Below are 17759 nucleotides of genomic sequence, written 5' to 3' on the forward strand. Positions count from 1 at the left end.
TTCAAAGTGACCGGAATTTCAAACAGTTTAGACGGGACCGAAGACGACTTTCTGTGGGCTGAACATTTACCTGAACACAGCACCAGCTCGGAGTCTGAAGACTACATGAGTGATGCCTGAACGGCAAATAAATGCCGCGCATTCCAGATTGGCTTGCTTTCACTTGAAAAACAAATTTTTTTTTTCGAAAATCGCGTGTATGGGCCGCACCCCGAAATTTGCCCCCCGAATCTGGGAAAAAAAGTGCGGCCCTTACACGCGTTTATACGGTACTCTCCGAGCATCAACACAAATGTTTCTAACCACAAGTGACTCGCACGCTTTGAAATATTCGCATCCGCCAGTTGGTTTCGAACGCAGTGTCGCTTGGCGCAGTGTAGACGTGCTGCATTTTGCCTACATCCCACGTCACTGCCGACCACAGCACCACCTTTATTTACAAACATGACGCTTGTCTATGCTTTCTGCAAGCTGGGCAGTCGGGCCAAAAAAAAAAACGTTTTGAGAAAACTGGCATTTTCATAGAGATCTCAGCCAGGTTATTGTGACCTGCAGTCACAAAAAAACTTTGTTAAAGTCACTTCAAGCCGTTTTGAGGAAAATCTGTCGGGATATAATTGGAAAGCCCTCATACCATATTTACTCGAATGTAACGCGAGGGGTGACTTTACATGCTGCCGTGCGGGAATTAAATAAAACCACGAATGTAACGCGAGGATTAGGGACACAAAACAAAGTACCTTTGATAGACATCGTGGCCAACAGGTTTATTCGTCTTCCTCGCTTTCGAAGGATGAGTTCTCGGAAACGGAGTCCTCCTTTTCGCAGTCGAAGTCTCCCGGTAACTTCTGCCGCATCGTTCGCCGCAGAAAGAATCCATTCGCCTTCGTGAACGTTTGGGCCTACCCACGAGATGCTCTGAACTTCCCATCTCCCGAGCAACGTCTCTAACTTTCCAATGGGTCAGCTCGGTACTGACCCCCATGAGATGGTTACACTGCTCGATGATAAAGACCGCCACTTTTTTCTCCAACTCGACATGATGGCCGTGGTGAGGCCCATGAAATCCTTTGCGGTCGGACTCACATTTTAAAAGCCCCTCCCACTGCAGCCGCCATCCATGGATGGTTGACTCTTTGAGGTCAAGTCTTCGAGCTGCCGCAGAATTCACGACCTCTACAGCTAGCAGGATTGCTTTTTTCTGAAGACGAGCGTCGCACTGAGCACGACGCGTTGCCATCGTGTGCACCAACTCAATACACCACAAGTGACGACGCGTTCAGCGCGAGGTCGCAACAAACACAAAAAAATGACAGAGAACAACGCTTTGACTTTGGGTGGATCAGGTTTAGCTTCCGTGGTACCCATGCTGCCAGCATAAGATAGCAAAACTGCAGAAACCGAAACCAAGTTGATTGCTTTGAAATGGCTGCACCGCGCCACTGTGCTGGGCCAATCGAAGTGCGGTATTCGATTACAACGCGAGGGTGGACTTCAAGGGGAAAAAATCGGGGGAAAAAACTTGCATTACATTCGAGTAAATACGGTAGTTACGAAATCTGCTGTTTTCTAAAAATTTGATTTTTACCAAGATTTTCTTAATTTGAAACCCGCGTCCCTCTTACAAAGGGGACACAGCTTTCAATACCAACTTTCTTATTTTGTGAAGGATTTTGATTAAACTATTTCTGCTTATTAGCAATGCTTTCAAACTTGAGTTTGCAAAATTCCAGCATTATATCTGGAAAACATTTTTGTATACAAATTTTTTCTTTTTTACACCTTTTGAAATGCCTGCAGGCTTGAAAAAAATGTGGTAGAAGACTGGTTCAACATTCACTGTATTTCTAAATGTACGGCACACTAGATGACATTCTTAGATTTTCTCCTCCACACAGATTTTTTGTTTCCATTTTTCACAAAGTATTTGGCATGTCGTAACTGTAGACATGTCTAAACTGTGAACAAGCTGTCACACCAAAAGTCAGTCCAAATGAAAAAGCAAGACTGTCTTCTCTTACAATAAAGTTCTGCAAGTGCAACAAAATAAACGGGTTCAAAATAGACAGAACAATCATGAAGAACTCTGCTGCACAGTTTGAGCATGTAGTCAAAAAACCGGAACAAAGAAAAACCCGTTTTTCTTTTTAGGGTTTTACCAGGACGCGAAGCAGTTCTTGACAACGCAGAATGAACAAAGTGGTGAGAGAGAAGGCTCAATTTGCTAGTGGACTGTGGCTTCCCTCCTGCCTCTTGTGTCTTTTGTGCTTAAGTAGAAACAGTAAGGGCTTTCGACAAAAATGTCAGCAGTGGAGTTGACAGCAGAAGCAAACTTTTTCTGCATCCAGATTCCGGTTGAGCGGGACCAAGGCTGTGCTGTCGCCAGACGCGCCGGAGTCCGGGGGCGGCGGAGCGGCGGCCGTCGCGAGCCAGAGCCAGGCGGCCGACTCTGCGGGTGCAGCGAGCAGTGCTACCCCTCCCGTCGCGGCGCAGCCCTCCTCCGCACAGCAGCAGCAGCCGCAACAGCAGCAGCAGCAGCACCACCAGTACCTGGGTGATGCGTCAGCAGCTGTGCCCACACTGGGCGAAGTGGACTTTGGTAGCAGCCCCCTGCCTGAGGGACTCACCCGGAAGGACGTTGAGGCATTCCGGCGCCTCTACCGAGACCATTGTGAGGCAAGTACCTCACGTGTTTCCGCTGGAAGGTGCGATAGTGCAGCGTGCTGAATGATAGAATTTTACTTTGTACTTTCATAGCTGCATGAGAAACTCTGCAGCGTAACAAACTGCATACTTAATGTATAAAAATAGGTTCGTGAAGTCATATAGAGTAGACTCCCGTCAAGACAAACTCAGTTGAGAGGAATGCTCGGATAAGATGAACTGTGTGACTGCTGTATTTACTCACGTAATTTGCATTCCCCTAATTTATTACCCAGGTTTATAAGAAAAAAACTTGTACTCACATATTTTGCGCTCCATGCTGTGCCAGTTCACAAGCATGCACGCTGGTGTGTGCAAGGCACACTTTGGAGGATTGGCACAGTTGCGTCACCCTGCATGACTGCGAAATCTTTCAGTGACGAGGGGATGAATCCGCCTTTTTCACATAGCCACTGTGTGCATGCACGTATCTCCGCCTCCAGTTCCAGTGGTTGAAAACTGCCAGTACCTATTGCAAATGTGATGGGCAAAGCTTTTCTTTTTTCGCTTCTGAACCAGTTTTGTTTGGAACGAACGCTTTCTTGCCACATTTCTTCTCCCACTTAGACATTTCATTATGTGTCGCGGCCTTTATGCTCCTGATTATAGATCCCTCAGTATGCGGCATTTGCGTGGTTTTCAACCAGTTTTCGCCCACTTTGCAGAGGGCGTTGCATCTTGTGAAAAAGGCGGATTGTGTGCCATTTAGTACATGGCTCGCTTGCACTGGCAGTTGCTCTCCCCAATGAAGTTGCACACGCGCCGGGATCCGAAACTACCAAACCGTTTGATGTTCGAATGGCCTTTTTTTTTTTTTAACGAAATATAAGCTGACATTGTGCCCAAAATAATCATGAGAACAATGTTTCACGAGTTGTAAGCGATTTGCGGAGAACACAGAAATAATGTCCACGCGAAAAGTACCGTAAAAACCGGAATATAGGTAGAACTTTTTTTCAAAAAACCATGGCTCAAAAAACCATGTTCAAAAAACCATATACTGGTCATTGGCGAAAGAACTACGGAAGTCTTGCAACAATGGGCGGCTGAAGTCAGCAGCCTCCATCACGATCAGCAGCAGCACGGTGTGGTGACGTTGTGGCACCTCCATTTTGCGTTGCGGTTGTTGCAAAGCTATTTTGGTTAAAGGCCTCTTTTTCTCATTTTGTTTCAAAATGAGCGGAACCCGACGGCAATTCACCGTTGCCTTCAAGAAAAACGCGGCTGGGTACGCGGAAGCTCACTGCAACCTGACGGCACAGCGCAAATTTGGAGTATCTGAGAAGAGCATTCGGTACCGGTGGAGGCAGAAGCTGCGTATTACAACTTGCAGCAACCAGAAGAAAACATCCTTCCGTGGGCGAACCGCAGCGTATCCAGAATTAGAAGGAAAGGTTGCGGAGTTGTCCGGGAGCTACGTGCAAGATCGCTGCCTGTGACTGCTTAATGCATCTGCGTGAAAGCGGTAGAGATCACGGCACGGAGTAGCAAAAGAGGCAAGAGTAAGCGCATGTGCACACATGCGCATACCTCATTTGTTTTCATCGCTTTGTGCTGTGATGACAAGGTGCTGACAAACACACGGGTTGATGGGAGCGTGATACTGTTAAAAAATTGGCCGGTGAGCAGCTTTTAAATGAAAATAAATGCTGTCACCATTGTGCAACCCGTCGAGTCGCACTTGTTTCAAGGTAAGGGTGACTTTCGGTACTTTTTCCATTGAAAAAGATTTTTTTCATTTTTTGAATTGATTAGTTGGGGGGGTCAACCTATATTCCGGCCCGACCTATAGTCCAGGTTTTACGGTAAGTCATTTACAGTCTGCAGAACGCATCTGAATCAACTGCAAGTTTTCATGCTCGCTGAAACTAGGCACATGTTAGTGTTGAGGCCATCCTCATGAATAGTGGCTGCCTGGACCTCTGTGCGTGCAGGCCTTCCTGGAGGCGGTGATGAACTTGAACTTCTCAACGGTTGAGCTCCTCTGGCACGACCTATGGGGAGATCCTGGCAATGAGAGCGGGTGAGTCCTGTGCAGAGCCTACTCTTGTATTCCGTGTCTGCACAGGAGCTTGGGCTGTTGTGGCATCTCTGTCCTGCAGTGTACAAGGAAGCTGTAATGTAGTTCGTAGTTGGCCTCAGAAGAGCAGGCTCTTTTGCTTGTTACTTAGCAGGAAACAGTGCAGCATGCAAAATTCATTCCATGGACAGCAGTAAGGTAGTCATATTCTGATGTCAATACAAAATGACAATGACCAGCACCAATGTCTATTCACCATGGTGGCTCAAGGCTGTGGCGTTTGGCTGCTGATCCCAAGGTTTGCCCCTGCCCGCGGATTTCGGTGGAGACGAAATACCGCTCTGCTCTGCAATGTCAGTGCACATATAAGAACCCCAGATGGTCAAAATTGCCTGGAGCTCTCTACAGCAGTGTCCCTCATAGCTTGCATGTCTACGATGTAGGCACACCATGTCATGTGAACTAGAAAGCATGGCACCGAAGTGGCGTGTCCACTCTTCAGCTTAGTGACTAGGAGACCCTGTGACGTTCTTTATTTCTTGGGTCCTAGACTGGTGCACTGTTTGTGATGACAGTAGTGTCTAAGCATCGTGGCACGCATTGTTTCAACGACCCTCAACCACAATGCAGAGACCAGGAGAAGGGCCTGAGCCAGGCCAAGCTGCTGCTGCTGTGCCAATGTGAGGCTGTGCAGAAGTTTGTGCAGCGGGCCGACTACCAGTTCTACCAGAACCTGGTCGACGTGCTCATCCCTGATGTCCTGAGGCCCATCCCCAGTGAGTAGCTGACCTCTTGCCACGTGGAGCGGTGCACTGTTCTTGGTGGAGGCCTCAAGTCATGCTGCTCCACGCTGCTTCTTTGGAGTCACATAGGGGAAAGCAGTGATGTGATTACGGCGCCAATTGTATGAAGCGGCGCCGAAAGGAAAAGCCTGCTACGTGCTGCTACGTTATGACAAATGTATGCCAGGTCTCTGCCAAAAGTTTGCATTTTTTAAGAACAAAATTTTCAGAAATTCTCAGGGTCGCTGCACATGGTATCGTTGCCAAAATCAAGTCAACTTCTTCTACATCATCAAATGCACCAACTGCGCCTGTATTTGATGCATAAAAAATGCAAGGGACGCCATTTTATAAATATGTAATGCGAGGAATCCAACTCAACGAGCTCTCAAATGCTTATTTTTGATGTTCCGTTTGTCAACGCACATTGGCGATTAAAAAATTTTTTCAATGCAGCTCACCTTTGATGTTGACAACCATCAATTTCGCAGTATAATCTTGCCCCCTAAAACCAAAAATACAAAAGATTGTTTGTTAATTTTAGTTAATCATTTAATTATTGATCCATCTGAGGTACATAATGTCTGCCTTCCTGTACAGTTCAGCTCAACCGACCGCACTGATGTATCTCTCACTTTTAAGAGCGTTAGCTCTTACTACTTACGTTTTCCAAGGACTCGTCTGTCTGCAATGGAGGTCAAATTGACCAAAACAGCTTTCACACGACCACACTGTATCACGTAGCAGCAGCGGGTGCGTAGCGCCTCAATGTATAGCTGACTTGCCATGTTCCTGAGGATAAAATTACTAATTGAGATGAAGCCCAAAGTATGTGTGGGATTCGCACCGACGACCTTTCCACCCCCAAGCCGTACATTCCGAGGACCTTCAGACAGCCATTACGGCCAAACCATTTGTCGCAGGGGGTTCCGGATAGTGTCAAACAATTCGTCATGTTGTGATGCACACATTTATAAAATTTATTAACTGATATTACAAAGAAATACAGTCGCCGACCGATTTTTCGAACTCGAAGGGACCCGAAAAATGGTTCGAATAATCGAAGTCTGAAAAATCCGTGAAGTACAAAAAAAATCACTTTATTGAGATGAAATCGGCTTAAAAATGTTACTGTACGAGTTGTACGCGTGTACTGTACGCGTTGAGTGGCATATGTACCAAGTCACTCACACGTGGATAATCTAGTCCGCAGAAAATGTTGCTTATTTCGCACGAAACGTGACCACAGAATGGAAAAGACCTATTCAGCAGCGAGAAGAAGTAATCGATGCGTTATAGGCGTGAAAAATGAGGTCCATGCAAGGGGACAGAAGGCCGAAAAAAACTCCGGACCATAATCAGCTCGGCATTCTTTCCGGCTTTCCGCAGCAGCGCCTTGCGGAAAGTCAACTTCACGCGACCGCATGTTGCCTTTAACAGTGTACCATACTGTACATAAAAGCTTCAACCGCTATTCATGTGAATTGGTACTTGTGGGCGTACAGTGTCTGCGTGTGAAAGGAAGGGAAACATAGCTGAGGGCAGCAGTTGGTTGTGTGGGGAGATAAGATTAGGGAACCTGCTGGGATAGGGGGTGGCCATGCCTGGCACAGTACAACTCTGATTGCAGGTCACATGGGGAGAGGCCTTTGTACAGCAGTGGGTGTACTAATCTAGGTGAAGTTGAGTGCAGTGGAAATAAGGATTCATTGCTTGCATCATATGCTTGATGGCTTCCTGGGTGCCATTTGAGAGCCCTGTGTATGAAATTATTGAGAATGTATAAAATCATTTGCACGACTTTTTTTTTGCTGTTGAATGACAGGGAGACTGGTGGTAGTATTTCTTAACAGATCATTTGTCTTCCTTTTGCTGCTTTTTTTTTTAATGGGGTATGCGGCTTTGAAATCCCTAAAATGGCCAAAAAACTTGTGGAACAGCCCGCTTTCCTTGTCAGGTTGCATTTTGCTCACTGCAGTGCGTCACTTCATTCTCTCTCCCCCCCCCCTATGTGCAGGTTCTCTGACGCAGGCCATCCGAAACTTTGCCAAGAGCCTCGAAGGCTGGCTGACCTCTGCAATGCAGGGCTGCCCTGAGGACATGGTCAAGGTTAAGGCAAGTGCTGTTCCACTTTCTGACTCTATCTCTCTGCAATTTGCGTGTGTCGGCCGATCACATCTGGGACTAAGTAGTGCAGAAACTGGCGGAAGTGGTGTTGAAAACACAGTTCCTCCTTGTGTGGGCTTTTGAGCTGCATTGGCCTTTTTCATCAGTTATTCCTGCAATTCTGATTAGGTGCCAAGTGATCCAGCTTGCTGCTGCTGTTCTGTGGTGTTGGTAGTGGTTTATTATTTGTTATCAGGAAGGCAAACGAATGAGCTGATCACGGAAACTGCTGCGCGCCTACAGGGCACCTGAAGATCTGCTAGCAGATATAAGTAACAAAGTAGCATGTCAGAAAAGAGTCGGGAAGCAGAAGGACAAAAGGTAGCTGAGAGAAGTTGGCACTGTTTATTTACTGCATCCCATCCCATTATCCATCGAAAAGAAATTCTTCAAATTTTCAGATTTTTGCGAGGGACACCGTTATTATTAATTAACTCTTTTTTACAAAAATGGCTATCTGAAATCGAGGGGGGGGGGGGGGGGGGGGGGGGGGGGGGGGTTAAACAATAGTCTGAGCTGGCCTGTCTATGGGGTCTAAAATGGTTTCAGCAGAGCCACAGGTTGTACACCCTCCATAGCGTCACCCAGTTTTATCAGAATGCACTGAGCTCCCTGTTTAAAAAGAACACATTATTTTGCAATACAGTGGAACCCCGTTCATACGCTTTTCACCGGACCGCGAAAAAAAAAACGTAACAGCCGGGAAAACGTAACAGTAAGGAAAGGTCCGAAAATTAATGAAAACAGTGCAGCTTTGCCTTGAAACAATTTATTTCGTCATCAAGTGAGCTTAGGTCTTAAAAAAATCGAGAATGGTCGATTGCCGTTTTTTCCGCTCGCTGGAAAACACCACGCGTTTCTCGATGGCCTGGAAAGCCGCATTGCTCTCGGCGTCGCTTTTAGGTGCGACGTGCCTGCGGAGGAGGTCCAGAGCCGCGACGGCTTCTCCAAAGCTCGGGTCCGCTAACTCCCCGGAATCATGCGGCTCGTGCTCCTCGTCGTCATCACAGTCTGAGGCTTCACTCGCGACCGAGTCTGCAGCGATCTCGGCGATACTCTGACACTCGGACGTCACGACAGCAGCATCCACGGCGACGTAGTCGTCATACGTGACTCCCGTGGCACCCAGCGCATTCAAAGCTTCACTCAGCTCTTGATCATGAGAGGCTGCTTCCGTCTCTTCAGCTTCCGTGGCAGTTTCCTCTCCGCCGTTTATGCGAAAGCCACATCGTGCGAAGCAGTGCTGTGCAGTTGACGCGCTCACTGCAGTCCACGCTGAAGTGGCATTCCCTTGTATCTCGGCACGCTTCGAGACGATGCTGTTAAGCATCGAGGGTGGCAGACCAAGATCCTTGGCGATGTTGACTCTTTTCCGCGCTGGCTGCCTGTCGACTGTATTGAGAACATCCAGCTTTTCCTCGAGGGAAAGCGCCTTGCACTTGCGCGACGCCATCAAAGGACAACAAATCGCTCGCGATGTTAGCAAGGCCCGACGAGGCGTAGGCAGCGTAGCTGTTGACGGAAGGACACGGACAACTCGGATGGGTTGAACCGCACAAACAAGAAAGACTGGATTGCTGCGGGCCCGCGGGTTTTACTCGCTTTGGCTGAGGAGGCAGTGGGCATCCAGTGGCAGTCCTCGCGTGCGGCTTTTTATGGCCTCCGAGATTACCCACGCGCGTGCAAGGGGGTGATCTCGGAGGCCATGGTCTTGTAGCCAATTCCGTAGCCAAGCCTGGCCAAGACTTGTCAAAATGGCGGCGCGCGTTGCCCGGCTGGATTCGGGGTGCCAGGTTGCGACGTATCATGCGGGAACATTTTCACAGCTACAACGTAACAGCGGGGTACCCAATACATTGGATCCTATGGGAGCTGTGCCGGGACCGGACGAAAACGACGTAACAGCCGGGAAAACGCAGCAGTGAGGAACGTAACAGCAGGGTTCTACTGTATGTACCCTGCAATAGTAAACTCGGGTATAGTAAAGTGAAACTGCGGTCATATTTTGCCTTCGATAGTAACTTTAGTGATTTTTTTTTTCCTTTATTATAGGGGTATCATTAGTAATGACACGGTAGTATTGAAGAGCGTCTGTTGATGACAGTGTACTTCCTGCAGAATGATGACATCATAACACACGCACAGACTAGTACATCTTAGAGCCACGGTCAGGTAATGGAGTAGTCCCAAGACTATCAGTCAGAGGAAAAGGAACATATCAACTTAGACAATAAGACGGCGATTCCTTTCTTTTTTTTTTTTTGATGGCTTGACCAGGAAGCTTGTGAGCTTTGAGAAAAAGCCAACTTTTCGAAGACCTTCGGGGCCGTGAGGCTGTGTGTGGCACACAGAGAGAGAAAAAAAAAGTCAATCTGGCTATGAATGTGGACAGAATGAGTAGGGAAGGGGAGAAAAGGGTGAACCTGCACAGTACTGGGCAACGCAAAGTATGAAGTAGCTGCAGCAAGCAGTGGAAGCATGGCGGCACTGCATGGGTGATTTTGCTGCGCTCGATTGTTTGGCACGAATTTCTTAATTATTGTGCTCATAATAAAAACCTTTGGTATTCAAATGGAATCAAATCTTACTCCCCCACCTCGTATTATATTTGAGCAAATGCGGCACTTCCACAACACTTGGATGAAATGGAAAACATGATAGTGTAGAATGTGAACTGAAAATAGATCATTAGCACATAATGGGATGTAAAGAGCACGATGACAGGTATTTCCTGAATTCATGTATAAAGAAAAGAACGCCGACCAAAGGTTATTGTTAAACCGAAGACGTTTCAGCTTCCATACGCAAGCCTTGATCACTGGGCGGAAAGCCCAAAGCACCAAGCTTAAGTGCATCGCAGTAATCGCCCCAAGCATCTGCCTACATAGGCTTGAGGAAAGGGGCGGCATTCAGCAGCAGGCAGCCAGAACAGCAGAAACCTGTAACGTCAGCAGCAGGTTGAGCCGTAAAAAAAAGACGATAAAGAAAGAGAAGTTTCCTGGCATCATCTATAAGATTCCCTGCGCAGACTGCGACTACTGCTATATCGGCGAGAGCGGGAATTTCGAAAGGCGATTGAGGGACCACAAGAACGACGCAAAAAAAAAAAGAAGATTGCATCTAATGCACTTGCAGAACACGTGGAAGCCGCGACGCACAATATAGCCTGGGATGAAGCATCAATCATCGCAAGAGAAAAGAATTGGCTGTCACGTCAACATCTGGAATCGCTGATAATCCAAACAACAGAAAAAGCCCTTAACCACAACGCAGGTAATCTCCGCCTACGTACGCAAGATGCTTGGGACGATTACTGCGACGCACTTAAGCTTGGTGCTTTGGGCTTTCCCGCCCAGGGATCAAGGCTTCCGTATGAAAGCCGAAACCTCTTCATTTTAACAACAACCTTTGGTCGGCGTTCCTTTCTTTATACATGAATCTGCTACCTGACCAGACGAGTTTTCGTCAGACTTCAGATTTCATTATGCTACGACGGTCATATGGCCAACCTTTCATCACTCAAGTGCGCCAGTGCGTTTCGCTATCCATGCGACTCTTTGCTTTCAAAGCCCATCTGGATTTTAACCTCATATGCAAGGCTAGGAGCCTCATTCCTATATCCCTCCGTCTGCTGTGACCTGTTGACACAGTGTTTGGCCACAGCGTGGTATCAAGAGCGGAACGGCAACTGCTTCAAGCCAGGATCTTAGATTGCAAAGCCTCCATCAGGCACCTGCAGAACGAAGTCTTTTTTGCTCGTCGCCGCCTCGAGCACCAGTGTCCTGACGACTTTGCCAGCATCCAGTTACATGTTAACTACAAGGTGAGCCTCCAGTCCCGCCAACGAGAGTTGTCCCATCAAGAGAAGTCAAGGCTGCTGCCTCGCGAAAAAGTGTGTGCGTCTGGCCCGTCCACTTCGACAGTCCACAACCTGTCTTCATACAGGCCTACTCGAGCAGAACTCGCCGTACTTGAGCTCGGGTTGAACTTTAACACGAGACCTGCGGCGGATGCAAGAAAAATGATTTGTGCTGTCGAACGCGCTGTTGGCCAAGTTGATAACAACCACCGAGATGAGGCCCGAATTCGTGCAGTCAGCATCCTTGCCAAGCTTCTGCGATAGCCTCCGACCCCCCTTCTTTCTGAGGAGCGAGGTGCTATCAAGAGCCTGCGAAAAAACACGGCCATTATTATACTCCCCGCTGACAAAGGCAACGCCACCGTCGTCCTGGACAGCAACGACTGCGTTGAGAAAATGACTGACCTCCTGCAGGACGACAGTACGTACTTGCCGCTGAAGCGGGACCCTACGCTCAAGGTAGAAAGAAACTTGCAGATTCTTTTGACTGACGTGTTCCGATTTATTCCACCGGACAACAAGTCACTTTATTTCAAGCTCCTCTGCCACAATGGATCAGCTCCCGCCTTGTATGGTCTCCCGAAGATCCATTAGCCAAACGTCCCGATGCAACCAATAGTTGACTTTACACGGTTGGCCTTGTACCACTTGTCGGGCTACTTGCACAAGGTCTTTGTGCCACTCGTTGGAAAGGGCTCGACTTTCATACGTGACTCTTTCGATTTTATTGAAAAAGTATGTGATGTCACGGTTGAGGATGACGAGATCATGGTGTCCTTTGATGTGAAGTCGCTGTTCACCAGCGTACCCGTGGATCTGGCTGTGGAGGTGTGCCGCTCAGCGCTGCAGAATGACAACGAATTGCGTGAAAGAACCCCTATCGAAGCATGGGATCTTCTGAAGCTGTTGCAGTTCTGCCTTGAAAACACTTAGGTATTTTGTTTTCCGGGATGCAGTCTACAGACAAGTTCATGGCACCACTATGGGCGCATCGATATCGGTGACAACTGCAAACTCTACCATGGAAGCAATAGAAGCCTGTGCACTGGCTACCTTCGAACCGCACCCAAAGGATTTTGTATGTTATGTCGATGATTGCTTCTGTATTATCAAAAAAGGCGCGTTAGGTGCTTTCACAGATCACATCAATAGCATAGAAGATTCCATTCAATTCACTGTAGAGGAGGAGACTGCCCGCTGCCTTCCTTTCCTGGACGTTTTGGTTGAATGCCGTGGCAACCGCCCCTCTTTCAAAGTTTATAGAAAGGAAAACCCACACAGGTTGGTACCTTCATTTTAATTCTGTTGATCCGGTTTGCCACAAACGCTCCGTCGTGGCTTCCCTCGTCAGACGTGCCAAAAACATCTGCCCAAGGCCAGAAGATCGGGCGGCTGACCTACGCCAAGTGCGCCGAGACCTGAGTGAATGCGGCTACCCCAAGCACTTAATGGATTCCATTCTTCAATGGTAATCACGCCTATCTGAACCAGTTGGCCCTCCTTGCCGAGCCCGAGCCTCTATCTCTTATGTGCCGGGCGTGAGCGAGTCTTTGGCTCGTGTTCTGCGCACTTACGGTGTGCACGTCGCTCACGTTCCCCCGTGCAAGCTGAGGCACGAGCTGATGGCCGTCTAAGACAAGATAAACAAAGAGAAGTTTCCTGGCGTCATCTATAAGATTCCCTGTGCAGACTGCGACTACTGCTATGTCGGCGAGAGCGGGAATTTCGAAAGGCGATTGAGGGACCACAAGAACGACGCAAAAAAAAAGAAGATTGCATCTAATGCACTTGCAGAACACGTGGAAGCCGCGACGCACAATATAGCCTGGGATGAAGCATCAATCATCGCAAGAGAAAAGAATTTGCTGTCACGTCAACATCTGGAACCGCTGATACTCCAAACAACAGACAAAACCCTTAACCACGACGCAGGCAATCTCCCTCCTACGTACGCAATATGCTTGGGGCGATTACTGCGACGCACTTAAGCTTGGTGCTTTGGGCTTTCTGCCCAGTGATCAAGGCTTCCGTATGGAAGCCGAAACGTCTTCGTTTTAACAACAATCTTTGGTCGGCGTTCCTTCCTTTATACATGAATCTTCTACCCGACCGGACGAGTTTTCGTCAGACTTTAGATTTCGCATTCCTGAATGTTTCTTTTCTACACCTACACTGTGCATATAGTAAAGAGCCAGATTACCTGACAGCAGCCATCCTCGGAGCCATGTCATGACCCACAACTGATATATCTAGACTGCTATAGTAAATATTTTTGCTCATCCAAGCAACTTTACTATAGAGGGGTTCTACTATAATCAGTTCCATTAGCGAAATTTTGAAACTCGCCTAGCTGGCTCACTCATGCTGGTGGTTGCTATCCTAGACGAGTGGTTGGTTGAGGGGGTAACCTCAGGAGTGTGTCTTACAGAATCTGAAACTACACAACCATTGGCAGTATGGTTTTCTGCTTATCTTGCTGTGACGAGCTTCGCACAAAACAACTTGCTGTTTTTGCCGACTCTGTACAGTAAACCCCTCTATAGTAAACGTGGTTATAGTAAAACCCTGATATAGTAAAGTGAAGCTGCGGTGAGATTCTCCTTGCTTAGACGACTGTACTTTTTTTTTTAGTTATAGCAAAGATTTCTTTCGGAGAAACTGCTGTAGTAAAAAGTGTCTGGCCGTGGCGATGTACATCCCGCAGAATGACGACATCTCGGCACGCACGAAGTCTAGAATCGGAAGGCGGATACCGAATGCACACTGTGAGGTGCCTTTACCACTAAGCTAGATAGCTGCTAGGAGAAGCGTACTTTTGGAAGACCTTGAGGCCGTGAGGCAAAGCGCGCGGTGCGCACGGAAAAAGTAAGCCTGCATATACGAACGTAGAAAGAAGGCGGCATGGGTCGCTGAGAAAGGAAAGCCGGTAGAAGTGCAGTGAGGGGTAGAAGAGGGAAGAAAAGGGCGTGCGGTCGTAGCATGTCAGCATAAAGCACAGGGAAGCAGCTGCAAGATGCTGAGGCGTGGCGGAAGTACGTAGATGGTTTTGCCACGCTTGACTTTGTCGCGCGCGTTTTTTTGCTGCACGCTGAAGCCAGAGAAGACGATGCCGCGATCATAAAAAACCTGGGTTTTCACGTGGAATGAAACTCGCTTTATTTTTGTAGGCGCACGTATTTGTGTAAATGCGGCACTTCCACAAAACGTAAACTATGTCGAAAACGTGACAACTGATAATAAATAATTATCATATAAAGGGATGATAAGAGCAGGATGTCAGGAATTTCTGAGCGTTTTATTAACCAACACTTTGTGCTTAGTAAGAATCGGGAGAGCATATGCATAGCTATGCCATCACCAACAACTGATATAGTAAAGGTTTTTGCTGGTCCGAGCTACTTTGCTATAGAAGGGTTCTACTGTATTATCTATGGCCCAGGCAAGCACAACGCCTTTGTTGATTCTTATTGAAGTCCTTTGAAACACTAAATGCTTTGTACCTGCAGGCATAATTCGGTTCTCTCATTACTACTGTCAACCAGCTTCTGGTCTAGCAATGCCGCCTAGTGGCAGATGCTAAGATGAATTTTATGAGAACAGACGAAAGGGCAATTAAAAACCCTCGTTCTCATCAGTTCAGTGGTGCAGTGAATTTGCTTTGCAGTTCTGTATGTGAAAGACAGCAGATCAAATGAACAGAACTGATATTATTCACTATTTTTTCTTGACTATACGTTACCTCTTTGTTAGATTCTGAGGTGCCCTTGAGTCAAATTCCACATATAGAAAGTTACCGAGACAAGCCGGGAGGTGGGACCGGAGGTATCGTTGAGAGAAAAGATTAAATGCCACCGGCAGAAGCCAGCATTGCAGCCATGGTTGTGAAGCTCCTCTCTTGTTGCTTCCGGTGGCAGATTGGCGGTGTGAGTGCGTTTGCACAAACATTGCGGCGGTACACCTCGCTGAACCACCTGGCACAAGCGGCACGAGCCGTCCTCCAGAATTCGACCCAGATCGGCCAGATGCTTACCGACCTCAACCGCGTCGACTTCCACAACGTCCAGGTGTGTGCATGTTTGCCTTTTTGTGCACCTGCAGATAGGGGTTAAACACGACGGGAGCTGGGAGGGGAGGTTGAGTATTCGCGATTCTAACACAGATGGCATTTGCCATCTGGCATGTCATGCGAAGTCCCAAAGAAGTATGCAGCATGCACGTGCAGCTGAACTGTTACTGAGTTTAGTGCATTGTTGTGGCACAAGGTAAACGTTAAATTTTTTTCTAGCCGCTGCATTTTTCTTTTCTCATTGTTCAGCATGGTTGTTGACAGCACTGGAATTATAGTTCGTCTGACCCTCCTCATTCCTTCTATGAACGGAACTGCAGCTGATGCAGGTCTGGTAATTCAGGTGCTGTATGGAGTTACCAACCAATTTTTCGGGCTCAATAGGACTTGAAAAAATGGTCCTGGTACTTGAAGTTTGAAAAATTAGTGAATTTAAAAAAAAAAGGATCAGTTTGCTGAGAAAAGCCGGCTTCCGAAATCGGTAACTTCTCCTTGTCCAGCGTTTCGTTTGAGGAGGTAATACTAGATTGTATTCTAGCTAGAGTCAAGCTTTCGTCATTCCCACACCACCTCGCATCACCAGTGCCAGGCTATGCGACTATCCTTTAATAACAACAGGCTGCATTTTTGGTGTGGAGGAATTCTGTGCGGCGGTCTTGAACGCGTGTGCAGTGCTTCACTGCAGACTTTTGTTGTATTAGACGGTGATGAGGATACACGAGGGGCAGTGGATTAGCTGTCTGGCCAAGCTGTGCCGCAACGTAGGTGTAACCCCCCCCCCCCCCCCGGTGCCATGTCGGAGTGCAGGAGCAGGCGTCTTGGGTGTGCCAGTGTGAGGATGGCCTGGTGCAGCGGCTGGAGCAGGACTTCAAGCGCACACTGCAACAGCAGACCTCACTGGAGCAGTGGGCCGCCTGGCTGGACGGTGTCGTGGGGCAGGTGCTAGAGCCGTTCCGCGGACGCCCCGAGTTCCCCCGGGCGGCCCGACAGTTCCTGCTCAAGTGGTCCTTCTACAGGTACAACAACCCTGCACTTTCTCCCATCAACTTCAGAGAATGGCAGCAGAGTCTCGTAATGCGCATGCATATTGGCCAGTGTACTATCGGGGACAAAAGTGGTATACCCCACGCAGCGGGAGCCGGAGCAACGGAAAACTGCATCGTAACGCCATCTACAGGCGACGTCTGGCATGTAGACAGCCAATGGTAGCCCTTTATTATCTGCGGGCGTGTCACTTGACTCGTTTCAATGTTTCGTGCTTTAGATGGCATTACGATGCAGTTTTCCGTTGCTCTGGCTCCTGCTGCGTCCCACTTTTGTCCCTGATAGTACATGCCATCCACGAAAGTTAGCCATAGTTGTTATCTCACTGTTAAACTTCCAACTTTTCCACTGTGGGGCGAAGCGCAGGCGGAGCTGCTGCAGGCGCTGCAGGTGGAGCTTAGCACCAAAATAATTACCAAAAAACATGCAAAAATCGCCAAATTTTCTGGCAATCTATGGAGGAAATGACTGTTGTCGTGCATAAAAACATGCTCTGAAGGCACAAAATGCATTTCATGGACAACTGCTACCCTCTGGCGTTCAAAATTGCAACCAACGCAATTGCCGATCGTAACTCGTCTTTGGCAGTGGGAGCAACGCAACATCATACTGAATGAGTGTGACTCGTTACAGGCGATATTTTGGTACTATCTTCCATGACGAGTACAGCTCAGGGCTGGTGGTTGAAGGGTTCAGAAGCAACATGATATTACAATTACAAATCAAAAGGTAAGACATGTGACATTTGATCACTCAGGTTTGGCAGGGAAGAGAAGTGTGCTTACCACTTCTTCATTTCTTGTGCAGTTCGATGGTGATCCGTGACCTGACTCTTCGGAGCGCAGCCAGCTTTGGATCGTTCCACCTGATCCGCCTGCTGTACGATGAGTACATGTTCTACCTGGTGGAGCACAAGGTGTCCAAGGCCACGGGGAAGACACCCATCGCAGTCATGGGAGAAGTGAGCTGGTTCACTTTGGCGACTGCGTTTGCGCATCCATTTTGGAGGTGGGGGGGGGGGGGGGGGGGGGGGGGGGGGGGGGTTAATTTTAACAAAGTCATGGAGAGTGTATGGAGTTCCTGTGCTTAGTTTCGGAAGTGAAGTCAAGCTTCTTTTCA

At 48.0% G+C, this 17759-nt stretch overlaps 1 protein-coding gene across 6 annotated transcripts in view; it reads left to right on the top strand.

Annotated features, from left to right (window-relative positions):
• Window positions 1–17759, top strand: part of LOC144110480 (DNA-binding protein RFX2-like) — a 97876-nt gene that overhangs the window by 70911 nt on the left and 9206 nt on the right. For all 6 annotated transcript variants that reach the window (XM_077643394.1, XM_077643395.1, XM_077643398.1 and 3 more), the window contains 7 exons: window positions 2349–2676; window positions 4638–4726; window positions 5354–5499; window positions 7523–7620; window positions 15445–15594; window positions 16404–16612; window positions 17448–17601. In XM_077643394.1, coding sequence (XP_077499520.1) covers window positions 2349–2676; window positions 4638–4726; window positions 5354–5499; window positions 7523–7620; window positions 15445–15594; window positions 16404–16612; window positions 17448–17601 — 1174 coding nt within the window. The remainder of the gene's footprint in view (window positions 1–2348; window positions 2677–4637; window positions 4727–5353; window positions 5500–7522; window positions 7621–15444; window positions 15595–16403; window positions 16613–17447; window positions 17602–17759) is intronic.

Source organism: Amblyomma americanum, chromosome 11 (genome assembly GCF_052857255.1).
Source record: "Amblyomma americanum isolate KBUSLIRL-KWMA chromosome 11, ASM5285725v1, whole genome shotgun sequence".
Classification (NCBI taxonomy): domain Eukaryota; kingdom Metazoa; phylum Arthropoda; class Arachnida; order Ixodida; family Ixodidae; genus Amblyomma; species Amblyomma americanum.